Here is a 22,802-nt window from a genome sequence, read left to right on the forward strand (position 1 = left end):
GGAAAGGGTTTGTGGGGTGGAGGGGGGGGAGGCGATGATGGTGCAATGGAAGGGGAAGGAGGGGTTCGTACCCTCTCTTCATCAATCGGACAATTTTGTTCAACAATTTCGATTGCATTTTCATCGTTACGCTTTTTAGAACTGGGTTCACATTTATTTTCGTCATTTAACTGGTCATTGTTTTGTTCTTCTCTATGAACTGGTGATCTAGAGCGCGTGCGCTTTTTGCTCATATATTTGGATGAATCTGTATTCATTTCAGTTTCAATTTCAATGTTATCTGTTGTACCATCGGTCTCATGATTGTTTTTCTCAGTATCTGGTGCTTGGGTGTTAATTATATCAGTTATGTCATCGTCTTTGTCGTGCAATGTGTCAGGGGAATTTAAATTAGTTGCTACATTCACCTGTTGAGAGTCTGTTTGAGTGCTATTTTGAGCACTATTGTTTTCATCATTCATCATTTGCATATTCGTTGTTTGAGAGTTTGGGCAAGTTTTACGTGTATGTCCCTTCATGTTACATGAAAAGCACGTCAATTCGTCAGACAAAACGTAAATATTATATGTCTGACCTTGAAAAGTAATAGGCAATAAACCGTTGATATTGAGATCTTTTAAATATACATAAACTTGGCGGCGAAAAGACTTTACATGTTTCAGTGCTGGTCTTTTGCACCCGAGTGGGATCGCTCGCACCGCGCTCATGACACGCCCGTATTTAGCTAAGGCATCTGTAATAAAATTGTCAGGTAAAAAAGGGGGAACATTTGATAGCACAATTTTTGTAGAGGGGCGGACAAGAGGTTCAACAGAAACATGGAGGTCTCCAATGTCAAGGCCAGCGGCAGAAACCATGTCGACCCATGTAACCTTATTTAAAAAGACAACAACCGATCGGTTCATACGGGATGCAGCCACAATATTGCTGGCCCCGACTAAATCTGCAACCGACTCCACATAAGTTTCAACAGGAATGCCATCAATGTTTTCACACCGTACCGCATGGTTTCTAGTAAGGTGACCTGTTGGTGTTGACGATGGCCTTGTGTGAGCGGCAGCCATCTTGGTTGCCGACCACCTTGCCAAGGCAAAGGCAAAAACACTCCAAAACCCACAATAATAACGAAAACAACAACTATAAATTACTCACGTAAAGGGTAGACACACTATATATACAGCTGTGTAGAAACACGGGCGCACAACGAGCGCAAAAACGCAAAACAGACAAAAAATCGGGGAGCGCTGAAAAGCACCGCGTTCACCCGATTGTATTATATTATATTATATTATGCTTTTTGGTTCACGGGTAAAATAAAATAAAAGACGATCACGTAACAGTACAAAAACACCTTGGAACCCCGTAGGCAGGCCAGTGACACCGGTTCGCACTTAAGGGGGTACCAACCCCCCTGCCAAATTCCAAGGGAAAATCAAAACATTTAAAACACAGAACAAGTAACATAAAACATATATGCGCTGCTGTAAGTGTGTGCAATGATAGCCCACCAAGAGGACAAAACTCTTGGCTCCTGTGCGTGTGCTAAGTTTGTAAATACAATGATGTTCGTTTGTATCGATGTTTAATAACAAGACAAAGCAACTTCCTGCTTTAAATAGATCGTACCTGCCATGTTTACAGTAGAATGCGAAGTGTGTTATCCTCGATTTTGCATAGTGCATCCTCTACCGTCCACATAATCTCAAATTCAGGCAGTTGGTTCATGATCCGGAAACATTCATATTCTGTTTCAAGCCTCGACTTAATACTTTGAATAAAAATGTCAAGAGGCTCACTCGATCCTTTGTTTTGCCTTTTATTACGACGGCTGACATGAATTGCAACCTTAGCCATGCATGCTAAGAAACAAAATAAACCTTGTGCCTTGCTCGACATAAAGTGTTTTGAGCGATGGGGTGGTAAAATAGTGAACCACCAAATCGGAATGCGAAAATCTGGTTGAAGCAGTCGCGACGCGATGTTATTAAAATAATGGAGTAAGGCGCTATTTGATGGACAATCATAAAAAATGTGTTGAAGTGTGTCAACTTCATCACAAAAGGAACATTTATCTGAATTGTTCAAACGAGCTTTGAACAGAAATCTCCCCGTTGGAAAGGCACCATGGACAATACGCCACTGCAGATCCCCATATTTGTTAATGACTGGTGTTTCATAGCAATCCTTAAAGTTGGGTTTAGCACTTTCAGGCAGACTAAGGATGTCCCGCCAAACAGTGTCAAGTTTTTGTAAGTGTTGTGTTATTGACTGGACACGTATTAGATATTTATAGATTGCGCCTTTTACAAACTTATATAGTGGCAAATTTAGTTCAGCAGAAAAGTGCAGTTCAAAGCTATGATGTGAAAGAGGTTGATTACACTTCCCGTTCCCTTTGAAGTAGGTGTTGATAGTATCTTTCTATTTGGTAGGAATAGAATCGTAAATGACCTTGATACTGAGATGGAGATTACGCTCGGAACGGATTTTAATTTTATCCGACATATCAGCGGCCTCCAACCAAGTTTTATTCGTTTCTGATACCAAATCACATACTTTGGTTATTCCCGCGTCAACAAAATGTCTGAGCGCAAAAGGCTCATTTCGTATGGGATGTATGATGAGTGGGTTGTTAAACAGTGGCTCATTAAGAATATCAGTTACGTTATTATCATTGAACTTACGCACTTTCTCTACAGATTTCCAACACTGGAGTAGCTCACAATAAAATAATGGCAATCTTTGTAAAGGTGCTTTGATAGTGGTGCATAGAGGTTGACTTGCATATGACATATTACTCGCTTGCATAAAAAAGTAGTCTGTGAACTTAAAACAGGGGTGGTCATGATTATTATATAGATATCTTTGAATATAGGAAAGTCGCATAGTACTTATGCGTGTTGGAAGATGTGTAACATTTTGTCCACCTCTTTCCAAGGGGAGGTACAGTGTTGCGGCAGATACCCAATGTCGCCCTTGCCAAAAGAAGTCGAGCAGCATTTTCTGTACCTTCAGAACTACGTCCGATGGCGGCACAAGGCTATTAAAGCGATACATTAACTGCGATGAAATCAGATTATTAATGATAAGAGCGCGCGTTCTGTAAGACATGCTGTAAACAAAATGATTCCAGAAGTTGATCTTATTATTTACTTTTGCAACAAGTTCAGCCCAGTTCTGATTCGTATAAGTTAGATTATTCCCAAGATAAACACCCAACAGTTTCAACCCCACGCTGTTGCATTTGATATTGAGAGGAGAGTATGTTATTTTGCGCCAGATACCTACCCATTTTCAATTGTTAGAGATCGATTTTAGAGTTTGATGCAAGTATCAGGGGTAAATCTTCTCTCTCTGGGTTCTCCACACTTGTCAGGGGGGAAACTCGTCTCGTCTCTATATCTCGTCCCCTTGAGGTACGGGATCGGGAAAGTCACTTATGCTTTACAGTCAAATAAGACACACACAACGAAATACGTTTCAGCTCTCGTCTTAGTCGGTCAATCGAGCACTCTATAAGACACAGCGCCCTGGGGAATAATCCCTAAGACTATCGCAAGCCTGAACCAAGACTCTCTTAGACTGCGTCCAGGCTCGCCCCAAGTCTCTCCAGGACTGCCCAGGACTGCGTCTATCGTGGAGTACTTGCCAAGACCAACTCAAACTCTCTTTATTCATTTTCAAAACTCTAACCAATTACAAAACAGTAAAAGATTCTAGGGCGTAACCTTCAATCATAAAGCCAATCACACTAATCACTGAATATGTCATATCTTTTGATTAATCGTTCACTACATTAATAACTATGGAAACCAACTGTCAAAATGAGTAGTCTAAATAGAGGCGGTTATCTGGTAATTAGTTCCAAATCACTGAGCCAAGTTCCGTCCAAAACTTCAAATAGGCCTAAACGATGACAGACATAACACAGCAATTCAGCTAATAATCAGCTAATTAAGTCGGTCAACAGATACGCAAAAACAAATTCATGACACAAGCTCATAGACATGTAACCAGTGACTAAGTAAATTGAAATCCTGCTTGCGAGTTATGAACAAATTCTACGTCGTCAGCGTAAACAGTGAGTTTAGAATGTTGATTTTTGCTTTGAAGTATAACCAGACCTTCAATATTTTTATCATTCCTCGTTTTATGAACTAGTGGTTCAATGACAATGACGTAGAGGGCAGCGGACATTAATCACCCTTGCCTAATACACTGGGCTACTGTGATAGATATAGTGAAGGCGCAATTAACGCGGGCAAGGGACTGGACATTGGTATACATGAGGCGAGTGTAAGAAAAGGAAACGGTCAATTAAAACCAATAGGCACGAATTGTATTAAAGAGGTATCCGTGATGTATCCTATCAAATGTCTTTTCCTGGTCAATGGCAACCATAGCCAGGGGTGAGTTAGTTAAGTTGGCATAGTCAATACTGTCACGAAGAAGATTTATGTTGTTAAGTTTGGTCTGGACGAATAATGCTGCCTAAGACACCGCGCAAACGCTATGCAAGCGATTTAGTGAAAATGTTGTAATCGCTACATAACAGACTCCCAGGTCGCCAGTGTTTTACGTCGGTAACGTTACTTTTTTAGGGTGAAGGGTGACAACGGCTCTTGTGCACGATAGAGAGAGCACATTTTCGTTTGTGACAGCAGAAAATACATCGCACAGGTCACCTCCAATGAATCATATGCCAGAACGTTTGACAGAATCCGTTTAGTGTACGCCCATGGGGAAGTAGTTTGACAGTAGCACGTGATTGGATTGGCAGAAACCATGTCGACCCAATGTAACCTTATTTTAAAAGGCAATAACCGATCGGTTCATTCGAGATGCTGCATCAATATTACTGGCCCGACTAAATCCGCAACCGACTCCACATAAGTTTCTACCGGAATACCATCAATGTTTTCACACCGTACCGCAAGGTGACGTGTTGGTCTTGACGGTGGCCTTGTGTGAGCGACAGCCATTTTGGTTGCCGACCTCCTTGCCAAGCATGTGGCACGAAACCCCGGAAACACCCACCAAAACAAAATAGAAACAATAATAAATTATTCACGAATAACCAGAAAAGCTCAGCTAACAGAGTTAAGCAAATATTGTTCGAACAGTAGCAAACAACCAATACCGAACGAAAACACATGGAGCGTTGAGAGCGACGTGTTCACCAGACCAGTGTTATATTATATTCAACTAAATTTATTCCATTTATAGTTATATTATATATTACTGCCCGTATATGGGTGTTTGTGCCCGGGCGCAGGTGATCATTTGCCGATGTTGGGGGGGGATGATCTCCTTGCGCGAGGGCACTAACGCCCATATTCGGGCTGTAATATTTTTATTACATGTCTTTAATAACATAAAGAATACAGGGTTTTTATCTTAATCTTTAAAGGTAATTCTTATTGGTAAAAAGGTACATTTGTCATAAGCAGTAACAAAGTTTTGCATGCAATCGCGTCAATCGGTAAGTTTGGCACTGCGGATGGATATGTTTACGCATCATGTTAACTGGCTCCCTTGACAACCTGCTGACGATAATGGCTGCAGCAGACTAGATAGGACAGGGCCAACTTGATGAAATTCTTGGACCAGCACCCGAAAATTAAGTACCAGACGAAGTGGACGGTTTAATAAAAGCACACCAGACGCAAAGTACCGTTAAAACCACCGAACGTGATGTCCGTCGCTGTACCGAGTGGCTAACTCAGAACACCGGAGAATTGCGACGCCTCGAAGACATACATACCACCGGTCGAGTTGAATGACCTTCCGGGCAAATTTTTCAGCAGCATAAAGAAGAAGGACGGAGATGAATATGAGCTAGCTTCACTCATCAACATGAAGTGTAGTTTAGAGTGCTATTTTGCGATAAGAAATACTCCACAAGTCTAAATGATCGAGTAGTTTCGAGAATTTATTTGATCATTAGACCTCTCTGTTGCTATTGACGACGGTCCGTACATGGCTCACTGGACCGCAAAAATCTCCAGATGTTCCAATTCTAAAGTATGTGTTTGATTTTTTTGTACATACATATAAATAACACAAGTTTTTTTTTTAATGTAAACAAGTAGAGAGAGTCAGAGTGATATTGTATTTCAACTTAAAATCGATCACAATGTGAGGGTAAAGAATTTTGCTTTTTTTTTGTTTCAAATTTCACCTCATTTGTGTAAAAACTTTGCTTTATAATCAAATAGCAAAGATACAATTCGTTTTCATTTTGATGCAGATATATTGCTGAAGAAAATGTATTCTAAATTCAACAAATATTCTGTTAATTAGAAATTCTAACATACTGACAATTTCAACTGTATCAGCCACGTTTTTAACAAAATAGGTCGAATCATAACCCAATGCTGGTTATTTGTAACAATGCAAACCATTTTTTGTCATAAAAATGATTATGTTTCCTGTCCGTAACAGCGAAAATCAGAGTTTGTATTATAAAATGCAATTGATGTTTCAACTAAAACGCATGGCGAGATAAGTACACACAAATAGATATTATGTATTATTATATAATGTATATTTGCTAGCCTATTTGATATTGGTGTATGAGTGGAATGGTGGCAAACACATCTAAACATAGACCATTGTGCATAAATTATATATAGAAATTCACAAGTCAAAGAACAAAAGACTGACAACAATCGACAACAAAATTATAATAAACAACTACTTTACTATTTATGGAACATGAAATATTGTCATAGTCTAATGGTTCCGATATGAATTTATGTCTACGTCAGACAAATTATATTAAAACGCGGCAGTCGTCGCGCTGCGCATGTGCGACATTTGTGTTGATAAACATTGATTTTCTCACAATCCAATGCGCTTTTCAAATGGAAATCACAAGTATGAGGTTTGACCTGGGCGCGACTTGCACTGATTACCACCGGTGACTCCTTCAATACCTTCCAATAACATGAAAATTACTTAATTAAAACTTGGTAACATCCCAGTTCGTTCGCACTCGTTGATCTGCGCAACAGTCAAAGTCGCCATCTTTGTTTATATGAGACCCATATACCTCGCACATGCGCAGCGCGACGACTACCGCGCTTTAATGCTATCTGACATCACTCTTAACAGTGTTATTGCATTAAACAACGAAATGTTAATGCTAGTTGTCCTTTGATGGAAAAGACAGCCATTTTAAGGTGCAAGTAACATGGATGTAAAAGTGTTGACATTAATCATGGTGTAATTGTGTAATACAATCTGGTTAAAAACTTGCTGTAAGAGTCAAACAGCTGGAAAGAGTTGCATGACAAAATGCCTTTGGTGAAGGATACGTCACGATACTATCACGTGTTGTTGTATAACATTAGTTGAACACTGTGAGAATAGATCAAGTAGTAACGTGGTTTACACGAGAGAACCATCCCCTTTAAAGGTTTTGCTTTAGAATCATCTTGCACATGTTTTCAGTAACAGTGATTTTCTATTACATACGTTACATGAATATATGTTACAGAGCACATGGCATACACATGGTAATTCTAAGATAGCATATCAAAAGTTGTGCTATCAAATCTAGAAACGTATATACAAGATATTTAGGATACGTTTGCAGTTATATATCAAGAACACAAGTCATTATGTCAATTCAGTAATACAGATTATAGGTAATATAAAAACAATACCGCAACTGGCAAAAAGATGGTGTATCGCACAACTAATTTATTCAAGTCCCGGGCCCCTTGTTAAACAGGTCCAACAATCGGCTGTCCAAACACAGGTCGGGTCATTCTTTTACTTACGAGATATCTACATGTCTGTGCCAATGGAGACGGTACCGTTATCTGATTTTGATCTTGTGTCGGTATATGAATTATGTTTATGCGTACATGTATTTTTTTTGATATCATCATCCGACAAAGGCGCTTTAAAATCTATACTCAACATGGAAGCAAATCAATTCCAATATATAGCGGTTCATGTTGTTGTCACAGCGCCATCTACGTCCAGTGACACTTTTTTGAATGTATTTGTTTAAATGTACGTTTGAGAGAAGTGAATTATTATTGTTGCCAGATTTGTATGGTTTTATATGAATTGTATATTTGTATATGTTTGTAAAGATTTTTTAGCTTTCAATGTTGTACTTTAGTATTGTACTTCTCACCAACTTTTTTAGAGAAACTTTCAGGTGCCAGTCACTTGTTAATGTACTGTCACGTACCAGTATATTATATACCATTATATACCTGGGCCAGGGTCGATATACTGGTTTGTCGACCGGAAATAAGTTTTGTTGATTGTTAGGTTTTTGATATCAAGCAAAAAAAATAATTTTGTCAGATTTTCAGTTACATAGTTACATGTAATGTCAAATGTATCAAAAAATAAAATGTAAAGTTACAAACAAATCAGAAAGACAAAGAAGAAAAATAAAACTGAGAGATATGGAGAATAATGCCAACCGAAACTTGTTTGTAGACTTAGTATAACTTGCATTTGATTAATAAATAAAGCAATAAATGAATGAATAATTTTGTAATGTGATTTTTCGCGATTCATGATTTGAGCATTCCACAATCTATCATTTTTGCGCGATTGAATGATCGCTGCCTTTTTTATAGGTCAAGGTCGAGTACGAGTACGCATAATTTCATTCGTGTTCGATTGAACAGCGCCAGAATATTCAGGGGATTACGACAAACGACATGATATAAAAAATTCTGCGAAGAGGAATTTTGTTTTGCGAATCTATTGAATGTTTTGTTCTACAAATGTAAAATAAACTTCATTCGAAAAATATAATTTCTCCCGCGAATTTATCGTTTTAGCACGTCTTGGGAAAGTAATGTTTAGTCCTCGGAAATTGTCGTTTTGTCCCAGGAAATTGAAGTTGTTTTGTACTACTACTATACTGCGTAGTGGGCTACGGCATAGACTAGCGTACACCAGCTGTTAATTATATGCGCATGCGTAATTTGACATCTTGGTCAGCTGCGATACATTCACATGACGCTATGAGCTGGAAGGATTGTAAGGTAATTTAGTTAGTTTACGTTTATAATACTGTGACGTAATAACTCGCGAGCTACTAGGTATGTCTTCTGGTCAACTGTGTTTGAGTAAACATCGAATTCGATCGCCCTGTCGCGCCCTATCTGGTCTGTGTCGCGAGGCTTCGCCGCCACAGTACAAGTACTCATGTTATCATTGAATGTTGCGGTCCGATCTCAGCCGTTTACTGTGCGCTTCAAAAAGTGTGTACTTGCTCAGGTATGAGGATAATACGGCGATTTGAGTGGATGGTAATGAGTGTTTTATTTTAGATTCGAATAATACTTCCAGTTAACAAACTTTTGATCCAGGCCATGTGACCTACACGTACGTCGCCTTCTTCCGGTTCAGGAAATGTAAACATGTACCTTGGGCTAGTAGAATAAGGGTTAAAATAAACTTGTATAGGAATGGCTACGAGACCAAGAACACAAAACGAATGGCTGCCAACAATCGACAAAATGACTTGTCAAATCTTGAACAAAAATACGACTTCTACTTTTGTTAAAACAACCAACGATTATTTATTGTAATGACAACCTCGAGTCAGTGAACCATTTAGCATAGTTTTATAGCACACTATGTGAATTTATTTCTTAAATATAAAGCACGACAGGACACGATAGAAGGGCGGGGTGTAGCTGACCACGTCGCCCGTCATGTAGGATTTAATCCCCTGTTTTCATTCTTAGTATCTAGAACATCGACATTGTACCGATTACCGATTTGTAAGATCTATCATGACGTCTTGAGTTGCACGGGCGCAGAAACCTAACATGACGTCTTTGACTGCTGAGAATTAATATGCAAATATATCGATCGCCGAATGCACGAATCTGATATAGGGTTATGTGATAGTAGACAATAATGCACCTATTTTTAATAAACTAACAGCAGTTAAAGAGAATAATCTGATTAAGACCTGGCCATGGCTAAATAGCATTGAAGATATAGAAAGAAATATAAAGATAAACAAAAGTCAATTCACTAATCTGTCTGAAAGAAATATTAAAAATGTGATTGTAAAAAGTGACGAGATTCAATGGAAACAAAAAATGGCGGAGAAATCATGTCTCGTTCATTATAGAAAATTTAAAACAAATTTAAAATATTGTGAGAAATATTTAAATTCTTTATCCAACTTCAAGGGCACCCAATTAAAATTCAAGGCAAGATCCTGCACTCTTGGTTTGGCATATGAGAAAAGGAAATGGGAAAACTTGGATAATAATGATTGTATCTGTCCATGTTGCAAAAAGGAACCTGAAACACTGGAGCATTTCATATTACATTGTGAATGTTTTTCAGCACAGAGAAAAACTCTAATGGAAGGGATTGAAATGCTCCTATGTAACAAAAATGAAATAAATTTACATAAAAACTTCATAGCAAACAAAGAAGTGCTATGTTTAATCCTGGGTGACAGTACAAGGCAGTATGATTCAGTCCTGTGTGACGAAATTGATACTTTTACAAAAAAATTCTTAGTTGATGCCATGGACAGTAGAAAGAGGTATACAGATAATATTTAATATTTTTCCAGTGTACTTCTTATATTTTAGTTTTCTTATTTTTTTTTTTGTTGCTACTTTTAGATGTCTTTTGTTGTTGTTAAATTTTGTTATCTTAGTTCATGTAACTTAATTTCTTTTTGTCTATCAAAAGTTTTTTTTTTTTATCCATAAGTCTTTGAGTGAAATGTTTTTCTTATTTGGTGCAGCTCCTAGTTTACATAATGAGCCCCTGTTACAAAAGGGAAGCAATAAATAAATAAATAAATAAATAAATAAATAGTACACGATATTCCTTAATTGAAGCTCCCACATTATAACGTTACCATACTCACATATGATTGTTTGCACGTCATCAACATTTTTGCCTACCGAAATAATAGTCTATATCTTTCATGTTTCTAATGTTCCATTCATAAATACGTGCGCAATAATTAAATAATTTCATCCAAAATAGTATGATGTTTAAATATATTGAAAGATTACCTTGAAAGACAACATATATATAAATATATATATATATATAATGTATTGTTGATCCCAATAATTAGTTTTGACTGGAAGAGTGCCAGCTTACACAAAATTTCCAAGCCATTCTTGTTTTCATGCATGCCAGCATGCAGGCAAGAACTTGTATTAATAATTTTCGGTCAAATCCCATTCTATAATGTTCAGGGCTTTAGTATAATCCTAATCAGTCCTGTATTTTGTTTTTGCCTGAGTTCAATGAGATATAAATATGTATTTTTGTGATTGTATACAGTGACTACTTATTTCTGTTAACTTTTCTCAATGTCAATTCTGAGATAATTGTACTGTTCTGTTATTTGGAACATGTGAATTTGGTGATGTCAAGTTATCCACACAGTACCGGTGCATAGCTGTTATATGCGTTAAGTATACTTAAGTGATACATGCTACCGGCTAATTATTGTAATTTATTTGCATTAAAGCTATATGTCAATTGTCCGTAATCTTTCAAGGTAATATGTTAATGTTGTACATAAATCTGCCAGTATAAAGTTAATAGTGGTGTTCACGTTAGAGATCTCGGCACGTGCCGAGACTCTGAACCGGAGTCGGCACGTGTCGAAAAAAATGGATCACGGTCCCGATAGATGTTTGGGACTGAAACTCCGCACCTGCCGAGATTTGCTGTGTGAACGATCGGCACGAGTCGAAATCACGCCCTCCGTGGTAAATTTAAGAGAACATATGCTGATTTATACTAGTATGACTTGACGATGAAGGGAAATGCAGATATATATGGTTGGATGCTGTTGTAATGAGTGAAATCGTCTTCAGCGAGGCGTATTTATGTGCTGATGCAACCGGTATTGCAATGCTATATTGACGGAAACAAGTAATTGGTTTTCGAATCTTCTTTGCCGTTCATGTGCACGATGACTCATAATAAATACCATAACAACAAATTGATATAATTTCAGTATAGCAATGATTATTACCATCCTATGCGTATTGTTTCCCATGTTTGGGTCAAATAACATATCTACGAATGAGGGCGTGATTTCAGCACGAGCCGAGTCAGTCCCAAGTGGGTTCCGACTAACGTGAACGTAACTGCTGTAATCCCTCTGCAAACACAAAGGATTAAACATTTTGGTACGTACCGATATCAAGTAACGTGAACGTGGCACATTTGTATCTAGAGTAATGTCAAGGAATCTGGTGATTTATTTGTTTACTTGTGTTTTATATATATCAATTAACATCTGATCGTAGAAAATTACTATAATATAACATATATTGATTATATTGATGAAATGTATTAATTGTTGTCCTGAGTATGTTAAAAAAATGGTCCCATATACACCAAACATTATAGTCTTACATACGTTTACTATCTATTTTCAGGAATGGGAAAATATAGGTCTCCCATTGTCAACTACGAGCAATGAAGCTGCTAAAATGTATGATGCAATAGTCACACAGGTATATATTTTTATTAACATATCTTGTTTGAAATCAAAATTAAAGCTTGTTGATTTCGGATACGACCTTCAACCTCTTACCCAATCACATAAGACCAGTTACAGATGCTTTTCTGAAGTTTATATTTTCGTGTATCTATTTCCGTTTCCAGTACATGAGTGGTTTCTCTGATGACAGTGTTGATGGGATAGGCGGTGCTATCAAGAAAATGACAGACGCCGACCCCAATTTTGGTGAGACATTTCTGTTATTAACTAAGATGACAAATGTTGATTGACAGATTTAGAATAGCGTGCTTAAAATGATACTTTGTTTTCATGTTGATCATTCAGTAGTGTAGGGGTTTCATTTCAAATTATGCAATATTCGAAAAGATATTAGCAAGTACGCAGGCTTGTATTTATACCAGGGGGTGCGTTGCACTACACACTAAAATAATCGCTGCTATATTTTCCAATAGTTTATTTCCATCAGTAAGCTAGCATCGTTTTCAACCAATCAGCTTCTTGTCGCCAGCCAATCATAGCCCACCTCTGCTCACGGACTATAACGTCCATACCTCTTTTGTATTCTTTTTTGAGCATTGTTTTTCCTTCGCTCGTTATTTTACCGCCATAACCTTCTTCCGCTATTTTTTCCCTACCAGTCCGTGTGGGTAAAAGTGGGTTTCTTGCCTAATTTTGTATTTTATTCAATTCAATCTGTAATTTTATTAGTTTTGTAGTAGTTGTTAGCGTCTATGAGCTAGTGATACTGATTTTTCAATAAATTTGTCTCCGCCTTTCACCTGGTTTCTGCATGGAGTGTTTTTTTACAAATATGTATGTAATTACACAATACCCATAAATAATTTGATTCGTATAAGTTTAGAGTAAAGTCGATTTTTGTCTTTTTGTAGTTATGGGTCCAATTATATCAAATGGTCTCACATTGTTTAGCATGGCAACATCCACTTGGAACAACCCTGAACTAAAAAGCAATATAGAAAAAATGGTACAAAGCGCAGATAATGATACGCTCACATGGAGAGAAAAGTTACACATTAAAGCTATTAAGTTGTTTTCAGAAGGGTGAGTACAGATACAAATTATACACATATTACAGACATGTGATAAACACGCAACATGGTAATCAAGCCCACGACCACGGCAAATCGCCTCGCCACGGTTACCACAGCACAGTAACATTTCCAATAAAGACGGCGCTAAGTACTGAAAGTGTTTTCACAGTAATTAAATGGTCATGCGTAATGCAATTGTCTATTGTCGCATACACCCACTGTCACACGCAACGTAATATTACCGTAATTGGTATAGTACAGGTGTGATGGTTCAAATACCAAAATGGCAACAGTAACAGAAAGACTTCATGGCGGCGATGATGACTTGCGCTCTGGTTGTTACTGCTCCACTCGCATTCCACACTGGATCCGGGTCATCTGGTGGTCTTGCTCCGGGCACATTCCCAACAATTAACTCATAGATTGGGTCCTGCACACATAATGCTTCAACCATGCCTCTCAAATATGGCGTATCAATTTCCACCATGGCGACTGGAACTCTTCTTACAGTACGATCAACCATCAATATATGACCCATCTTTTTTGTATACTGGTCATCTGGTACCAAGCTTTTCTTGAGTATAATGCCATTACACCCAGTGTCTCTCAACATGGTCACAACTGTGTCACCAACCTTCCCTTGACCCACAGGCAAAGTCCTGTCCTCCACAACGCCACTCCGTTCCATACATGCACCGTTCACAACCTTTAACTGCTCCCCCGACGCTAACAACAAATGGTCCTTCTCAATCGTTTTAGGCACATCACTGTCAATTTGAACAGCACAGCTAGCACTGATATTAGACTCCTCTTTAACCACTGCAGCTGCACCAGTAGTAGTGCTGGGTTTGACACTCTTTCTTTCTTGACCCCTGTGTTGTCCACTACGGCAGAACTTAGCCACATGTCCTATGTCACCACACTGAGGGCACTGCTTACCTTTGTCATGGTTGTCATCAGTAACGCGGAATGGACATTGTGCTGCTCGATGACCAACACCCTGATATACATAACACCGGATACTACTACCCTGTCTCACATCAGTATTTCTAATGGCAGTCTTATTAGCGTTACGCTTCACCTGGTCCTTCGTGGATAACTGTCGACCATGTGCCACTAGGTACTGCTTTGCTATTACTGCCAACTCATCTAAATCTTTGGGTGCTCTTTCTTTAAGATAAACTGCAAGATCTCTTGTACAGGCACCAATAAACTGCTCCTTCACCATCAAGTCGGTAACACCATCATATGTTGCTGCAGTGCCTGACAACTCAACCCATTTAGCAAAATAATTCTTAAGCCGCACAATTAACTGGTCAGGACTCTCGGAACTTTCAGGTTTAATTTCACGGAATCGCTTCAAGTACCCATCCTCTGTGAAATCGTATCTTGTCAATAGCGCCACCTTCACACGATCATAGTCAACTGCATCAATGTCGGACATCCTGGAATATACTTCCAGTGCTCTACCAGTCAACAGCGCACTCAATTTTGTGGCCCATCCATCTCTATGCCAACTCGCATTCGTTGCAAACCTCTCAAACCGCAATAAATAACTATCAAGTTCGTCCTTACCATCAACAAATGCAGGCAACTTTGGTGACTGTGCATCACTGACCACATTTCGTTGACCGCCAAAATCAGCCTGTTGGAACCCCGGCATTGCTGCTTGAAGCTCTAATCTCGTCGACTCAAATTCTCTTTCCTTTTCTCGCTGTTCTGCTTCCGCTTCCAGTCGTAACTTTTCCTTTCTTTCCTCAATCTCCATTTTCCTTACCTCTGCTTCCCTTTCCTTTTCTCGCTGTTCTGCTTCCGCTTCCAGTCGTAACTTTTCCTTTCTTTCCTCAATCTCCATTTTCCTCACCTCTACTTCTATTTCCATTTTTGCCTTTCTCTCGTCCCTTGCCGCTTGTCTGTCAGCCCGCTGAGAACTCAATTGCTCCAAAATAAATTTCCTTTTGTCTTCTCCAGTCATTCCCAGTTCATCCGCCCATTCCATCAACACTTGTTTCGACATATCTTTCATTTCGCTGGCCATGTTGTCTTCTATATGTCTTCACTGATCCCGGACGAGCCCCCAGATGTCACACGCAACGTAATATTACCGTAATTGGTATAGTACAGGTGTGATGGTTCAAATACCAAAATGGCAACATTAACAGAAAGACTTCCCTGGCGGCGATGATAAAATACGAACACGGAGCCAACAGATGAGGTTTCAACTGGTACTGGTATTATTATTATACTCTGCAAACATCAAGTACAATAACGCGGTAAAACTCCACTACTCCAATAATTAGATACTTAAACTCCAATACAATTCAACGAGATCTCCGATCTGAAATCAGTGCTGAACAACTCCCCTGTATATACCCACACTGTCTATAAATAGACCATTACATCAGCATACATAATGAGTCTGGAACTTACTACCAATTTCTAGAATGTTCCATTACCTTCTATTGCCTCCTACAGTGTTCTATTACCTATTCAACCAGTTTCTAAACAAAATCTAGAATATTCCACCCAGACACAGTACGGTTCTAGAACATCTCAGTGACACGGAAGTGGTACATAAGTCGTATGCGACACCCACATACAACAAAATTATTTACTCGGAAATTGTAATGAGATAAAATAGCGAACATTTATTGTGATTTTTTTTAAAACATACAGTATTCAAGGCGGCTGTGACCAGTCCAGTCAACTTTGCCTTCCAAGACTTATATTGATCAGCTTGTGCAATACAATGCCAAGGTTATTAAGTCACAATTTTTGAGATAATGCTTAAAATATATATTGTAAAAGTGTGTGACACCATGGCAAGACGGATTTGCCATAGAATGCGATTGATATGCAATTATGTGTTGTATTACATCTTTAAGTTAGTTGATACAGAAATAATCGTTGATCCTGTTACAATATTCATCATATTATAGGGACTTTACAGGGGCAAGTGATACATTTGAAGAGATATTGCTGCAACATCCAACTGATGCATTGGCTTTTCGGTTTGCTCTGGACTGTTATTTCTATCGAGGTGAAATGGCACAGTACAGAGATTGTGCTGCACGTGTCATGCCCTACTGGAAGTCAGGGAAAGTATCGCAAAGCATGTACGGGTAAGTGTAAAACACAATGCACTTGAAGTGTACTTTCAGATGCTTCCTCTTGGAAATCAACAAACGCATGGCTTTTTATATTCGACATTAGAGGCGATTCACACCTTTGGTCCAGTTTCATTCAAATAATAATTATACATAACGCTAAACGGATTTACGGGACTGTGCGGTATCCATTTATAGTGAAAAAACGCTAACCCAAATGCAAGTATTCGTACTATTTGTCCTTTAGTACACGTTTGCAATTCGACTAATCTCTTTAGTCATTGATATGAATTTTGACTACCTTAAAATATTTTGTTGATCTTTGATTTAATCTGATATGTCCATCTCTCCGTCAATATAGCCATAGCCCATATTGTCAAATTATTTGTTATATTGTATATATGTGAACTAACGTGCAAGTGATTTCGAAGCTACAGCACTTTCTTTCTTGATACGTACATTTTTTCACTTCATGATATCATCAGTTATTGTATTGCATTCATATTCTGCAAATTTCAATAGATATTTTGACTGTTTGTACATTTTTGAAAGGATCATCCTAAACTAGATGCTTTTTTATTTTATGCCAGGTATTTGAAGAGCTTGTATGCTTTTGGATTAGAAGAGACTAACTTCTTCGATGAGGCGGAAAAAGAATCTCTACAGGTACAATTTCACCATATATATATATATATATATATATATATATAAGCTAGAATTTTATTGAAAGCTTGTGAAATAGCCGTATTATCTTCATGCATTTCATATTCCCGCTATAAATTGGCTAGCCATACAATAAGAATGTATCCAAATAATATTTAGATAGAATTTTCAAGTCAAAGAACATAAAACAAATGACTGACACATAATTAACACGTTACACCACGATCATACACAACTTACAATGACAAAACAAAACGAATATGCCACATTAGCTATTCAAATCAGTCACTGCTGATTTAACTCACGATTTAGTGTTTTTTTTTGCAGTCATTAGAACTGAATTCTCGTGATGGCTGGGCTACCCATACAATAGCACATGTAATGGAGATGCAATGTAGATACGATGAAGGTATACGCTATCTTAATGACACAGCTCATAATGGTCAGGTAATTAACTTAAATGTTGCTGAATTTGTATTTATAAATGAAATTAATTGTATTCACCAGAATCATTTGGTATAATATGTATGTGTACTCTGATATTCATTAAATTGTAAGCATTTTTTCCATAATTAGAATGTTGCCTAGTAACAATTGATATTATCTATTTCATTTTCAGAAACACTTTTTTGAGGGTCACATATATTGGCATTTGGGCCTGTATTATATTGAAAAGGTATGAAACTGATTATTCTAATGAATTCCAATAACCGCCTGAAGCATATTTACCAAAATTCTGATCTTAACAGTTTATAACATATTACTGTATGTTCACAAACTTATAAATTGAGTTTATCATCGGATTCGAAACTCAAACTATGATTTTTTTATATACCAAATATTTGGAGTCTTTGCCTCCATTGGCAGGGAAATTGGAAGTGCAGCTTGCATTGACCAAATTTCTCCCATCCAGCAGTGTTGTGCGGTCACATCAGGGGAGTACACGACATCGTTGCTGACTCTCAGGCCAAAATCACCACTGTGTTGTTTGAGCTTTGTCAATTTGTTGCAGATTGGTACAAAATATAATGATTACATCCCTTACCTTATACAATGACACTGAATGTGAACCCCCACTTCTGTTGTCTCTGCTAATTTACCACCAATATGCTTCGTTCAATCACCCGGACCTGATGTCATATTCATTGGAGTAGTTCCATCTTCACACTTCACGCAGGCTAACCTCATGCTTAGAGCGGCACTTGTTTTTCAAACAGACACTTGATGTGTGATTCCCTTTAACAGAGATCAATCTGGCTGCACAGAGTGACTTGGGGTGACCTTTGGCCTAATCTCTTTAGGGCTAAGAATCAAATGGTCGAATGAGCTGGAAACCCCTTTAGCATTACTAGTATAAGGTCAACATGTTGACCTCATCAGCTAAGGAATAGAGCCTTATGTTATCGAACTATGTAGTGTGTATGGGAGGGGGTACTAATATCCAATGCAAAGTGCAACATGGCACCCATGTTAGCTGCTCCACATTTTCACATGAGGTTCTAGAAGCCATCAGCTTCTGAAGGGCTTCCTGCGTTTGGAAATGCACGACCTGTTGGATATAACCAACCACCACAAATCGTTCCATGGCAGCAATTTTAAATATTATGTTAAAAGTTTAAAATGGTTATTATGTGTTTGAATATGTTCTACTGATTTTATTGATTTCTGTAATTTCAAATTACTATACCATATTGTCAAAATCTACCCAGAAGCTACCTAGTGCCTTTTTTTACTTTTTCCGAAAAGCTATGGCTCAAAAAGAAATTCGAGCCAGCAATAAAACACAATTTGTAAGTAATGTAACATTACACCAAATATACAGGTTGCACAGTATTTTATAACTTCATACTTCAATCCAGGTCATTATTGTAATAGTTTATACATATCTCGCCACGCATGTGTTGATAGACGCATGTAGCGTGTACCAATACAAGTAAACATTAATTACGATACTAGGTTTCAATCTATGAAATGTTGTGTTACTTTGTCTTTCTTGCATATAGGGTGATTACGAAGCTGCTTTGAGTCTGTATGATGAATATGTAAGTAATTATTCTGACACAAGGTATTCCATATGTAGAAGATCACAGTAGCCACTAAATTGCTTAAATTGTTTGTAACCGGAACCACCACCCCGACCTTCACCGCACCCGATCAATGGTAAACTGATACGTAGTACCTATACGGCACAATATTCAGTCTCACCATTATCATCAGGGATTATGTGTTCGACTCCCATGGCTGGGTGCAAACAAGGATATTCTAGCCTCTTACCATAACCACGGCATTCGTAACCGAGAGAATGGCTTTAATGGGACGTAAATCTTCGGTTCCGTGTGCTGTCCCTCTCCTCAGTGCACGCTGTACTTGTGGCAAAGTGCAGAGGTTCCCGCGGAATAACTGACGTATTTCTATCATTACTTGTGAATACTTGAGTTGTTCTGTTTTGTCCATCATTTCCGTGTTAGTAATTGGGCTTCAGCCAGTTGACAGGCAATGATAGTATGAATTTGTAATATGCATCTTCAATCCAAAACTAGTTGCTAAATAAATAAATAAATACTTATATTAAACTGTTCAACAATGCAATCGTCTATCAAACTAATCTATTGACGGTCATGTTTCATCAAGATTCCTCCATTCAAACTATGGTGGAAATAATGGGCCACCGTGAATACGCGACAGCAACACGCCTCAGCTGTTGGCGTATAATTAGTGTCATATTTATCTTCTTGTAAAAGGTTGGCTCTAAGGTAGACAGTGGGGTTATGTTAGATATCTCAGATGCAGCCTCTTTCCTCCAACGCTTAGAATATGAAGGTTAGTACATACACAGTTGCAGAGTACACAGTGACTGAATCTATACACGCATGAAACTGTTGAGCCTGCCAATGAAAGTATAATTTATTAAATTAATTAATTAAGAGTCTATATACTTATAATTTCTGTGTTCGTGAATTTATCAATTCTAGATCAATAACATTTTATAGACTATCGTTTTTATCTCTAAATTTGTAAATATTGTGCAGTGTTATTTTATTCAATATGATATATTTCATAACTGAAAGTTAATATTCTACTTAAGGTGTCAATGTCGGGCCAAGATGGATGAAAGTGTTTAATTTTAGTAAGACTCACGTGGATGATCAAGCTTTGGTCTTCAATGATCTTCACTTCATGATGGCCGCACTGGGAGCAAAACAACAAAGGATTGCAAATGAGCTATTTGAATCAATACGGAATTTTGTGAGGTGAAAATCCGTAATATTAAGTTTAAAGTAATATGATATAACGAATGTCGAACACGTGTGTCAATGTTGATATGAATCATGTACTTACTTAAACAACTAGTTACACCATTGCTTATTTTGGGGAAATCATACTTTTAGAGCCCAGTCATCTACGCTTGTTCTCATTTCTTGAATAAATGACTATATTCTGGTGTTAACGAGTATACTATTTTCTACTTTTCGGGTATGATGCACCATATAGGTAGATGCCCAACATTGTTTAAAAGGAATGATTTTGTTGTTTCTTAGGAGCTCGAGTAGTGACCACACCGTCGCCAAAACATTCGAGGAAGTAGGAATACCGATTTGTGAATCACTAAATGCCTATCACTGTGGTGATTTTGCTAAGGTGGTTAACACGTATAATCCAGTGAGATACAATACACGACAAATTACTGGAAGTGACGCACAGGTACAATGTATTCCAATAATTATATTCCGAGTAGTGTAATGGTTATTTCACTGTGTTAAGAGAGGTTACTATATTGATCAACGTTACATAGATGCCACAAAATATATCAATATAATTACTCAAACACTGTCTGTGATAGTGAATTTAATTCGATTTATTTGGCGTGGTAGATTTTGCAATTTTCTCATCCATTTATTAAATTAGCATAGTGTTTAATATTATTGAATACTTCTCACATTGACACCAAAGATTGTCTATTTGATGTTAAGGTACGTTTTCTTTACTCAGAGAGATGTTTTTAACTTGCTGCTTATTCATTCCGCATTGAAGTCGCCAGAAATGGATCATAAACTACTTGCAAGGTACTTGCTCTATTTTTTTTTATCTTTACAAAATTATATTATTGACGTGATCCTCCCCTCATCATGTGACATATAGATCGGTAATAACAATGATGAAAGACCCATGTCATTGGACGAATTGTCGATGCTATGTAAAATGATGTGAAGTCGTACTAACCGAGTATCCAATGGGACGTCAGTGCGAAGCTACTTAGTATACATATATTTGTCCGATTGGCTACCGAAACCTAACACCTAACGTCCAATCAGAGGCAGCTTGAAAATTGAAAGTTTGACGCTTAGAATTCTGCTGTCGACTTAACTAACAATCAACTCTAAATTGAATATAGTGGTGTGGAGAATTCAATTATTTTACTTTATTATATGCCGTCAGTGTGTTGGGAGACTTACCACATTTTACGCCCAAAACGCGACTAGATTCGCAACGCCAATCATGATTCACGTGTATTAATCTACGCCAAGGAAACGCGTTTACAGATGATGCACTGCCATTTGAAGTAATTTTAGTAGTTTGTCGGTCTGTTAATAATGTTTAAAGTGAATTGTGTGTTTCCTAATCATTGTACTTTTCAATTTATAGGAGCCTACTGTATGAACGAGACGCGTTTAAACCCGGATCGCCGATGACTGCAAGGCTCTTGGAAAAAGCTACTGCCGAGAGTCCTGAATGAAATTTCTTATACTATGCTTGACCCTCGACCCTTGCTAAACGCAAGACTATTGCTTTGATCAGTTTTCCAGACACCATCAATAAACCGTTATATAAAATGTGATCACACTTTGTTAATGTTTTTTTTTTTATGATATTGTGTATATTACATAAACGTACGTACTATCGTGTGTTTTCAACACGTTTTGATAGGCTACATTTTTATTTACTTTTCGATGAGGCAGACTGACATGTATTCTATTACTTGTTTTGTTTAACTAATTATCATGCATAAAAATGTACTATATATATTAAATTGTTTTGTATAGAATCATGTTATCTGGTGCGAAAATTGTGTTATGGTGTACATTTTTCAAATTATGATGTGCGATTTTGTGATGGGGTGTACAATATTCTTCAATATATTGGCAGTATCAGGCAGACACATGGGCGTAGACACAACATGAATCAAACTGTCAAATTGAAAGTCAGACTTGTGTAATAATACGATCAATTAATATAATGACGAGCCCATGCAGCATAATATGAGTATGTACACACAATCTATCGGTCATCAACCTTCATATATACAGATGCAGTTTAATCAGGTCCTGTGTCTATTTTTATCATTAACCAGGTTCAACACATTCGAGTGAATGCGATATATGTTCTGTGCGTGTTTTAGTTTGGATATTCTCAATTTCAAGGTATAGATTTAAATAATACAGTAACTCACTATCCCAGAATATATTGCCC

General features: G+C 37.6%; 1 protein-coding gene across 2 annotated transcripts; it reads left to right on the forward strand.

Annotated features, from left to right (window-relative positions):
• Nucleotides 1-8,964: 8,964 nt before the first annotated feature.
• LOC102807946 (tetratricopeptide repeat protein 38-like) lies at nt 8,965-22,377 on the forward strand. 2 transcript variants are annotated; one of them, XM_078006730.1, is made up of 14 exons: nt 8,965-9,023; nt 12,426-12,503; nt 12,655-12,736; nt 13,402-13,573; nt 16,503-16,685; nt 17,261-17,336; nt 17,661-17,780; nt 17,953-18,009; nt 19,337-19,375; nt 20,075-20,153; nt 20,419-20,584; nt 20,873-21,035; nt 21,324-21,397; nt 21,978-22,377. In XM_078006730.1, exons 1-14 carry the CDS (start codon nt 9,003-9,005, stop codon nt 22,066-22,068), a joined length of 1,401 nt encoding a protein of 466 aa, XP_077862856.1. In that variant the 5' UTR covers nt 8,965-9,002; the 3' UTR covers nt 22,069-22,377. The 2 variants fall into 2 exon arrangements, with proteins under 2 accessions (XP_077862856.1, XP_085363976.1); XM_085507850.1 differs by lacking the exon at nt 19,337-19,375.
• Nucleotides 22,378-22,802: the final 425 nt, after the last annotated feature.

This window comes from Saccoglossus kowalevskii, chromosome 14, assembly GCF_978046115.1.
Source record: "Saccoglossus kowalevskii chromosome 14, keSacKowa6.1, whole genome shotgun sequence".
NCBI classification, from domain to species: domain Eukaryota; kingdom Metazoa; phylum Hemichordata; class Enteropneusta; family Harrimaniidae; genus Saccoglossus; species Saccoglossus kowalevskii.